Consider the following 11,482-nt stretch of genomic DNA (forward strand, 5'->3'; position numbering starts at 1 on the left):
ATATTTAACCAAGATATTATATAAACATCATTTCAAAGAACTCTTAGACACAAGACAATTTGTAAATAACGAATACTTTATTAGCAGCCGACTTGTAAAAACAAAAGTATTTCAGTATGAGGGCGCTATACAATAAATGATTCAGCGATACTTGTACAAGACTATTCTATATCGCAACAGCAAGAGATCTTCAACATTTATTAAATAAAGGCATTAAAGAGTTTAGAAAGACAAAACATCCTCTTAAAACAAATATTTTACCATTCTACGTTGTGTGGCACACTTCACGGTAAGTATGCAAAATAGCAGAAAAAACGCGAGGTGCATTTTCTTTTTTTTCTAGACTTAGTTGACATCACTGCAATAGGTGATTTTTTTGTCCCACATGACGTCACTACAACGCAATTTCATGCATGACACGTGTTCTCGCAGTGAACGAAAAAATGGTCTATTAAAGACAAATCATTGGCATTATGTGCCCCCTCACACACACACACACACACACACAAAGTGGCCCCACAAACATGACTTTACTATATTGTAATTTAAATTGGCATATTGGGAACTCGTCAATAACGTTGATCCAGCAACTCTTCCAATTCCATTCAGCAGTATAAGGACTCTAAAATGAAGTTAAATTTATTAAGGGAATTAATTATGATTGTGTAATATCTGGATAAATTAATTGCACAGTTTTTCTAATTTGGTTGAGAAGATGTACATCTAAATTTGTGTCGGCATCAATATTAATTTGATTATCAAGACTTGTGCACACACAAGTTGTAAATAAGATTTCTATCTTGAAATTAAGGACTTTTATCAGATGACTCTGGGATAACACTTAATCTCTTCATTTTTCAGTCTAGTCTCTCATTTGTCATGCTAACAAGTAAATGCAGACAGATTCAGCCAATCACAGGCCTTTCAAATTAAAAAAATATAAACAGTATTAATATAATAAAATTATTATATATCTAATGCAACAATCAGTACGATATTTTGTGTAAATAATGCCACTTGACTGCTGAATATTTCAATAGAATTTGTTGAATATTCTGGATATTCATACACATTGACTGAAACATTGATATTTTGAAAGTTCAGCGAACATTTCGAACTAACATCAGTTATATATATTGGTATTTCCTGCTGAAATAAAAGTGGAACATTTGATTCAAGTTTTTGAAATATAATGTGATCAAGACAGAGGGACTAGCCAGACAACTTAGCGATACCAAGGGGACTAGTCATGCATGGTATTTTGGGAAGGTCTTCTTTATGCATCTTGGTGTGATGGCCATGTCAAATCAGTAGCTCTTCAGTTAAAGTACTTGTCCACCAAAAATTTGGTGGGGTCAAAATGCAATTATCAGCATGAATTATTATTATAATGGTTAAGCACATTTACAGATTTGAATTTTGTTGCGTAGGTAATTATGCAACTAAAAATTCAAGCATATTGAAGTAGCACCAACCAGTTCCTTCAGTAAAAATATGGCATATCTTGAGACCAGATTTAACCTCATGCTTACAGAGTTGTTTTTGTCACATCTTCAAACTATCTGCCTGATCTTATTCTACAATTGCTTAAAATTACGATTTGAACACACAAACCAATGTGTGAATATGTATTGATTGAAACTATTTTGAATCTAGGTTGATTAATTATTTTTGAAATTTTAAAGAAAAAACAAACATGTAGACATATCTTTGAACATAAACATGTAGCTGGCACTGTACTTCAACTGAACGAGCTGACTATCTCAGTCTGTGCTATATTATTTGTCTAGTGGTATAATGGATTTAAAGACAAGCATGCATTGCCGATAAAAATACAAATCACAATAACAAGTGAACTTTGACTTTCCTAAATTGAGGGGATCATCACACATTTCTGAAAAATACAAAAAGCCCATCAATAATACACAGTTTGTACCAAAGAAGCAAAACATTTGACTTGTGTACTATTGACTCATCGGTTATAGGCTCTAAATGTTTGAAGAAAAGTCCAACATTTGACACTGGTTTACTGTGGAATACTTTATTTTCGCTGGAATTAATTTTCGCTGAAAAGGCTTTTGGGGCATTTTGTATGGAATTTATTTTCACTGATTTTTGATGAGTTTAATGTGAAATATAGGAAAAAATGTATATTTGATGGATTTTATTTTCATCCCTTCAACGAAAATAGAAAAATAAATTCCAAGCGAAAATAAAGTATTCTACAGTAATTGACAAAAGTGACAAGTTTATGGACTGGTGATGAACAAGATGTTCCATTCCTAAATTAACATACATGTTACAATAACCAGACAATAAATTAACATCCAATGTGTCAATCACCAGTTTACATCGCCTCAAATTACATGAGTATGCAAATTCTCTTCAGGCAATTTAAGTGTGCCTTACTAGAATGTAATCTGCAACATGATATTCATTTGGTTGCTAATTCTACGAGACTTGAATGAAATTTGTGTAGTTGCTTGGTATGATGTAGGTGATGTTAACCAATAATGGGATTTTTATATAATCAGAATAAATCTAATTATGAACATAGAAAAGAAATATAGTTTAGAAGATCAAAAGAAGACTCATGTAGACTAGTTTTTGGATTACAGAAAATAATAACTAAATTTTGTAAGAACTCATGATTTTGTTATTTCATCAGCAAGTGATTTTTCACATTTGTGGTATTGATGTTGTTTAACTCATTATCGTTACATTACCTATTAAAATAATATTAACTGACATGCAAAAATTGAAGGAAACTTCTACTTCATTAACTTTTAGACTTGTCATCAGTCTGAGTTGACTTGACAAATTCGTTCAACAAAACGTCTGCGGCTAATCCAGGGGTTATTACCGCTTTAGCCACTTTGGATTCGAGTGAGGCTATTTGAGGTTTTACAGCGGGGTGATTTTTAAACAACTTTAGGATGTTGTCTTTGATGTGGTTCCACATCCATATTTTGTGTTGCACAGCACGTCGGTTCTTCATCTCGCCAGTCGTCACCATGGTCTTGTAAAACTCTGTCATCACATCCCACACTTCGGGTAACCCGTCTTTCTTTTTCGATGATGCTTTTAACACCTGTTGTGAAGAGTGAATGTTCAACTTGATTACTTGATGTGTATGTCAAAAAGCTGGAGATATAGTTCAGTAGTATTGTATATCAAAAGTACTATGTCAACTAACACAGCTGATTTATCACAAGTGACATTAATGATATTTCGGAAAATGTAAATAACATGCACCAAACAAGGTAAAACGACCCATAAACCACTATCACATGTGTCTGCCATCTATTGCCTTGAATGTTGACCTCTTATTACATACCTGTGGGTTCCAATTCCGTGATTTCTTACGTAACAATTTCACAGCACTGATATACTCAGTTTGTATTTGCTTTGCTGGTATGTACAAATCACCATCGGCTTTGTTTACCACAATCAGGTCGGCCATCTCTACGATTCCTTTCTTGATGCCTTGTAGTTCGTCTCCGCCACCAGGGGGTATCAACAAAACAAACATATCTACCATATCAGCAACAGCGTACTCGGATTGCCCAACGCCTGTGAATTAATAATTTATACAAAGATCAACGCTATTTTTCCCTGACATGAATAGTGTATGTTTCTCAACCATTTTTACTATCATTCATGCAAATGCCAGTTATTAGTTTTATTTAGACAAGCAGCGAAATCAGTGTCAATTTCCCATCAATCTCTAATAAATAAATTGCCTTGCATGCTTCTCTTCAATGCCCACATAATGGGATGTGTGACATTCAAACTGGAGTTAACAATAAACTAAAATCTTGTCTTTTGAGTTTCTCAGAATGTGTCAGAATTGGTATGAGTGTTAAAAAAACAATTGGCTTTATTCGGTTTTACGTCTATACAAATAAATCCAAAGAAGCTCGAGCTGGGAAGTGCAGCATGGCCGAATGGTAATAATAATATGAGGTTATTATGAGGATATCTCAAAGTATGCATGAAGACAGTACAGCGGAAGTATTGACCGGCGTGCATACTTTGAGGTATCTTCGTAATAACCTTATTATTATACATCTTTTCCTTCCAAGGACACATCATGGGAATGCCGAAATCCAAAAAGTTTAGAGAAGAATCAGCGAACTTCTTTGTGTGGAGTCCGTCAAACCCTGGTGGCAGCCATGTTTGTTTTTATTATTAGAGGACGCTTACGCACATAATCATTCCGTATTTGGAATTCGCATTTTCTAATATGGTAGGATGAAAATACCGCAAAATTACGGCACGCTGTAACTTATGGCGTTACGGTGACAGATGTATAATAATAATATATATCTTGAGTCTTACCAACTGTTTCAACAAGTACAACGTCATAGCCAGCCGCTTCACATAGCAATATAGCTTCATTGGTACTTCTGGTGACTCCGCCCATATTGCCACTAGTGGGTGAGGGTCGAATGTAAGCATTCATATCACGTGATAATTCTATCATTCTAGTTTTATCACCAAGTAACGATCCTACAAACAATATTAACGAGAGAAATTCATTGTTTATAGGTGTGCATGCGAGAAAGTGATGTCTCCTGGATAATTTATTAGCGGTATTGATTCAGACATTGTAAGTAAGACTTTGTCACAGTCAAGGGTTATTTATATAGAAAATGCAACCAGAATTCAGTTTACCAGTTTCTTGCATTACATGTATTATGAAGTCATCAATTCAACAGCACATTGGTAAGTGTAAACTGAGAACAGACTTCTCAAGGTAGAGTCAACCAAGTGAGTATTGATCACCAAATCGAGAGCAGAATAAAGCACTCGAGAGGAGCACTTGTAACTATGATGTTTATTGCTCAACTTCTAGGCCTGGAACTGAGTCTAAATACTCACGAGATGTTCCATACAATGTATCAATATCATTATGCAAATAACTAAACTAAACGTCATAGCCTCAAGTCATCACATTCACAGTAAGTGCATTTACAATGGATCAATGAGTTGCTGTTGGCTAACTAACTTTTTTCCAACTTACCGCCAGTTGATGAAGATGATGGGTCCACAGCCAGGACGGCTACTTTATGACCCATTCCTGTTAAATATTTACCAAAACATTCTATAAAGGATGATTTACCAGCACCTGGTGGCCCTGTCAACCCTATTTGGAAAAAATATATAGATATATTATAAGATCACCAACACCTAAATTTGCTACACAAAATATGTTCCTTGTATTTTTGCATGATTGCAATAATACTAGTGATATGTAGACTGAATTTTCAAGACAAATATTTACAGAACCATAAGGTTATCATGGGAATAGTGCAAAGTAAACACAAAAGCTGTATGGCAATTGCATCAGCTGTAGAGTAGCGGAGATTGATGATATCACGCACTGCTTGTATGTATTTAGTAACAGGATTCTATTTTCGCTACACGTTATATTGTGCCATGTTCGAAAAGCATTTGAATGTGATGTCAATAATCTTGAACATTTTCAATCGATTTTGGTGACATGGTTTACCCAGAAAGACAAATTCTTAATGTTAGAATGAGTGCAAATACAGGTTTTTAAGTGAAAATCTGTCATTTTTCTATTCTACAGATATGAAATAATGTAAAATATTGAATGACAGACAGAAACAAGATTTTTAACTCCCTTTTACTACAATTACAATGTGCATCACTTTCCCCCCACATTCACATTACGAGATATTCCACACAAGAGATTTCCCACATGTAATGCCTACAGGAGTCCTAAGCATTGCCAGGAATTTTTTTAAACAAGGGAACAGGGATGCAGCGCCCTCATGCCTTGGCCATGTGCCCCCTCACCCTGGGGAGCAGATCCTCTGGCAACCATAAAATTCTGATTGACCAGGGATCACGGCCACAGTCTTCAACTGTGACCTGTCTGATAGTAATTTTGGCCCCAAGGAAGCCATAGACTGCTCCATTTTAACTGAGAATTATCAAAAACTCCACACCCTTGTAGGGAGAACCTTATCTCCCCCACTTGGTGGCGCCGCTGAATTGCAGTGCTCCCTCTTGCAGTTTTTTTTCTAGAAAAACACCTGATAGCTATATCTAAGCAAAGACATTCATCACTGGTCAAAATTACGCCACATCGGGATTCCTCACACCTCCTCAAGATAATTGACAATGCTTATGTTGATATAGATTCTTAGCTATAATCATAGACAAAGTGGGGGAGGGGCGATGTATCGTATTATTGTAATTTTTATAAACATGTTTATAAGCAAGCTTCGGCCTTGTGTCTTTCACTGTATCATTGAGAGTTCTAATACCAATCTTATATGATGAACAAGCACCCTCATTTAGAATGAGTGGGCAGGCAGAGTTGCTATGTCACATGAAGGCAATATGGATGTAGACAATGCTGAGCTACTGTAAAATACTTTATTTTGGCTGGAATTAATTTTCCCTGAAAAGACTTTTTGAATGTAAAATATATTTCACTTACTGGATTTTATTTTCACTGAATCATTCCACCAGCGAAAAATAGTCCAAGCAAAAATAAAGTATTCTACAGTATTTAAATTTGAAAAAGTTGATGATGGGTATTTAAATACATTTAGAAATCTGTTTAAAAACTATAGTACAGCTTACTGTCTTTCACTGTATTGTTATTAACAAGGATTTATAATTATAGGGGTATGCAATTTTGATATCATAAAACTCATTTCATGTGCATGTGAATATTTTGTGAACATCTCGCAATTTGTGTGGCTTTGCATGACATCTTCAACGCATATCATACCGCTTACATGCCCCCATCTTATCAACCCTTGATCATAATTACATTTAAGCCCTTATACTTATCCACACTCAAGCTGTCAGTGTCATTAAATTACCTGCTCGGAAGGAAGTTGGCTTTCCGTCATTTTGTTGTTCTTTTTTCCTAAGATATCCCAATATATCAGTAAGAAGAACTTCGGCCAGTGCACGTTTTTTTCGACTGACTGATTCTACCAGAGTTATGGCTTCAGCAAGGCTGGCTCTTTTTTTCGCCACAACACCTTCGTACAGTCTTTGGACAAGCCTTTCATCTGCAGTCGTAAGGGCGTCCTCTTTATGCTGCGTCTGAGTGGTGCGGTGTTGAATTTCAGTGGTCACAATCACTGGTTTTCTGAACACAGTCGAGGTGCATCGTGTGTATTTTGAACAGGACAATAGTCGACCGATCATACATTGCATTCCGAACATTATCCCGTTGTATGTTTTAATTTAATGGTATAATTTCCAAATGTGTGTACTCAATTGTAAATTATTCCAGAATGACAGACATGATACTGATGACCGATTGTGACTGATATTCTATCGCCGTGCAGTTCCAAACATTCCATGAACGCTGGTAGTGAAAGAGTTCGTTGAACTACTAATTTTACTGTTCGTGGAATAGTGAAAATATCGTAAATCACAAATACGACTTGAAAAAACAAACCAATTACCGTCAGCTAAACTCAGAAGTGCGCATGTCTACGGTCAACGTCCGCGGTCGATCTGCTTTCAGACGGTTTTTCACGTACACACCACGCGTGCGTACACATGTTAATTCATCATCCTTGTGCGTAGAATTATTTTCACATTCGGATTGTAATTTTTTATCAAATTCTCATCCATTACAAACAATATCGCCGAATCTGATACTAGTATTTTGTAATTTACTATCCACACCCAGATGTCAGAAAATATTTTAAATGAATGCAATATCAGACTGAACAATGACACCCAAATTAACATATATATGCTCAATGTTGAACTTAGAATGCTCCCTTTTATCATGGCAGCGAGCGTTTCGTTCCTGACTCACCTGGACTGGGTGATTATTTACTGGAAATAACAAATTACGGATGTAATGCACAATTGATGGAATGAATGTGAAATTAACATGGCAAAATAATACGAGAGGTTTCTTTACAATTGTAATACATCATGTATTGTATTTGCTATGTCACACTGCTCTAATAAATAGATTTTGATAACAAAACAAAAACAATGTCCAATACTAAATGCACTACATTATTTAAAGCGAATATGTGTATTTTACGAATGCACTTGATAAGTTTGACAATTTCAAGGGTATATGTAAGTATGCACACTCATCAGCCATTCCTAGTCCAGTAATACGTTATGTGGTTAGATATGGTGAAATCTAGAAAGTACCAGCAGTCACGTGTTTTTGTTCACAATAAGACCCACACATGTTTAACAGACCAATATTACCATTAGCCCGATTTTCATTTCGTTTTCAGTAAAAACAAAAGGTTGCACGGCCAAATAAAATTATGGTTAAAGGGCGGTAGTCGTCGCGCCACGCGTGCGCGAGATATATGGGTCTCATATAAACAAAGATGGCGACTTTGACTGTTTGGCAGATTGACGAGTACAAACTGAGACGTTTCCAAGCTTTAGTTGGGTAATTTTTAGGTGATTGGAAGGTATCGAAGGAGTCACCGGCGGTATTCAGTGCAAGCCGCGCCCAGGTCAAACCTCATACTTGTGATTTTTATTTGGAGGGCGCATTGGATTGTGGGAAAATCAATGTTTATCAACACAAATGTCGCACATGCGCAGCGCGACGACCACCGCGCTTTAAACAAATTAACGTAAAAAATGTTCACGTTTATTATAATAGTACTGCAACAAAATACACGTATTACGCACGTGTGTGACCCAACAAGCATAATTATGTAAATAAACTATGTCATGCATAATGGGTCCGCATTATTTTGGCTTAGTTTGAGTCATTTCCATGCAATTGACATGTAATACCATAAGTTGGTGTTTGAAGGGGTTCGCGCCGTTTGTTGTATAATTTGTGCACCACCGCTACTACCCTAAGAAGAACATAAAATAATCTATGCTCTCAAAGAATATAAAATGAGTAATTGAAATTAGTATATATGTGGAGCACTGTAATAGGAATTCGCATTTGTTGTCGCAACCATCATGATAATTGCGGCAAGCTGCGGCATACAGTGTTACGGGCTTAAACGCCACATTTGGCACTCCTTGCTTCCTTTAGTTCTGAGGGTATTGCTGTTTTATAGCATTAATGTTTAATTAATGTTACAGCACCACATAACAAGGTTACATTTGTTTTATCACCAAGAATATGATACTCGTGATTAATTTATTACCCGGAACCTGTTCTGCTACACTACGAATTCATAAGCGTAACACTGCCCTCAACCTGGACTGTGGCACACTGGTTATATTCCATTCATTAAGCGTTGCACTGCACCAAACCTGAACCAATCACACTGGTTTATATTCAAGTAATCGTGATGCATAGCAAATTATAGTCCATCTTTATTGTTGGTAAATAGCCAACGTGACTAACCTTGAATGGCGTACTAATCATGGTGTGTACATCGCATGTTCGTGAGTTTCATGCACCCCATCATCATTGTGCAAGCGGGAAAGTGTCCACCTCATGTTGATTACTGTATATTGAGGTGTCCATACTAATATTAAAACTGAGGGTTACTGCCATATTTGAAATATACGGGTATGCGCCACTGGTTTGACTCCCACTTTTACGGCGGAGCTGAACTTTTTTAGCGCTAATCTTAAGATTATCGGTCATTTTATAAACATTTAGCGCTCACAGCATTGATCTTTCACCCGAAATCCAGATAAGTAACTCCCCCCCCCCGGGTATTGAATAAAACAAAAATGATGGCAGGGTAAGTGTCACTTGTAGAAAATGCATGGATGGTTATTATAGATTTCCGATTGCAATGTTTCGCAATATTAAAAGGCCTTCGAAACTGTATCTATATCAATGTATGACCTATATTAGTGTCTGACTGCGTCGACGATCCATTGGAACAAGCATTTCAATCGCATACAACTTGAACCCAACCAAAACTATGTATCATTTCTCACCAAAAGTATCAGAGCATTCAGGCTATTAGTGTTAAAGAATAAGTTGAACGAAAATAGTTTTTTCATCAAAAATGACAATAATATTTGCTGCAAATAGGGAAATAACTATTTTATCATAAAATGAACAAATCTGTTGCATTTTTTTTTTAATTTAACGAGATTGTCACAATATGAACAAATGTGATTGCTGATAGTTCTAAAAAAATTGAAAAAAAATAATACAGTATTTTTTTTTTACAAAAAGTGACAATAATATTCCCTAAACTAGAGAATTAAAGATATTGTCACAACATGAATTTTCATCCGAAAATTGTGTCATTACCAGGTGAGACTGGAATAAAAATCTCCCGTGGACGTTATTCGTGGAGGAGCTTCGTGTTAAAATACCTTTAAATATTTCGAAATCATGTACATGTTACCAACTTCGTATTAATATAAATTAAAAACACGCTTTTTAGTGTATTTTTAACTCAGTCAGCTGCATTTGCGCCTAGCCAGCATAGTTCTTTTGCGCAGGCTAAGAGGTGAAAAAACGATAGTCCGCAAATAAAAAAACGTGTGGGAAGCTTGGTACGGACCACCAGCTAATTGGAGAAAGATTTTACTCAGTCTAGACCCTCAGTGCAGACAACAACGAAATGTACGCGAACGGCTGAGTGTCCCGAACTAAACGCCCTCTACGTTGTCATTTTACAACACTGGCAAGCCGACAAGCATTATGGGTATCTTCTCAGACTTTGTTATCAAGCAAAAAAAAAAACTTATAACGAAACTACTTCATATTATTCTGCAATTGTATATTCAGGGAGTTAAAATGTATTCTCGGGGGCGGACATCCGGGCATTTTCACCGCCTGGCAACCCGCGGCGGTGAAAACAAAGGCCCAAAACTCGCAGAAAACGGTACCTTGGGATGATTGTTGAGACTCCTCTGAACAGTGTAACAAGATTAGCCCTACGTGTGTAACATATATAAATTTGGTTGTTCAGGGTTACTTCAAAGTTGAGTTTGTGTTGTTTTCTCGAATTTTCACCGGCTCGACCGGCGTTCCACAGCAGCGCGTCTTACAGTGGTGCGCGTCTTAGCAACGTGGAACGTCTTGTGACGTAGCTCCGCCCCCGAGGATAACATCCTGTTATTGTATTATAAGGTGGTTGAAATCTGTCAAAAGTTCTTTTTATTCCAGAACTGCCATAAGATCATTCGTTACTAACAGAAATACATATATAAATACAGACAATAATGGAAAGTCAAACTCAACCAAAGTCACATAAACACACACACACACACACACACACACAATACAGCCCTCAATCATGAGCCTAAACAGCCTGGCTTCAAAATATAATATGAAATTACGAATCTAATAAAGAAGAAAATTACAATCAAATAATTAACACATTTTACTGGATCACTGAATGAAGAATAAAACACGACACATTAAACTAAATTAATAAAAAACACAACAACAAAAAAACTCTTTTCCCTAATACCAGTCGCCCTCTATGGCGACCTTATGGACAAATGAGTGCAAACTGCCTCGCTGTACACAGACCACTTAGCATTTACGTAGTAA

General features: G+C 36.3%; 1 protein-coding gene across 1 annotated transcript; it reads right to left on the reverse strand.

The window, feature by feature from the left end:
• Nucleotides 1-58: 58 nt before the first annotated feature.
• On the reverse strand, nucleotides 59-7,585 carry LOC100377485 (methylmalonic aciduria type A homolog, mitochondrial-like). The gene is made up of 5 exons (XM_002737893.4): nucleotides 6,867-7,585; nucleotides 5,027-5,149; nucleotides 4,342-4,512; nucleotides 3,338-3,573; nucleotides 59-3,091 (listed from the first exon to the last, which is right to left on the reverse strand). Exons 1-5 carry the CDS (start codon nucleotides 7,216-7,218, stop codon nucleotides 2,780-2,782), a joined length of 1,194 nt encoding a protein of 397 aa, XP_002737939.1. The 5' UTR covers nucleotides 7,219-7,585; the 3' UTR covers nucleotides 59-2,779.
• Between the last annotated feature and the right edge of the window lie 3,897 nt (nucleotides 7,586-11,482).

This window comes from Saccoglossus kowalevskii, chromosome 4, assembly GCF_978046115.1.
Source record: "Saccoglossus kowalevskii chromosome 4, keSacKowa6.1, whole genome shotgun sequence".
Classification (NCBI taxonomy): domain Eukaryota; kingdom Metazoa; phylum Hemichordata; class Enteropneusta; family Harrimaniidae; genus Saccoglossus; species Saccoglossus kowalevskii.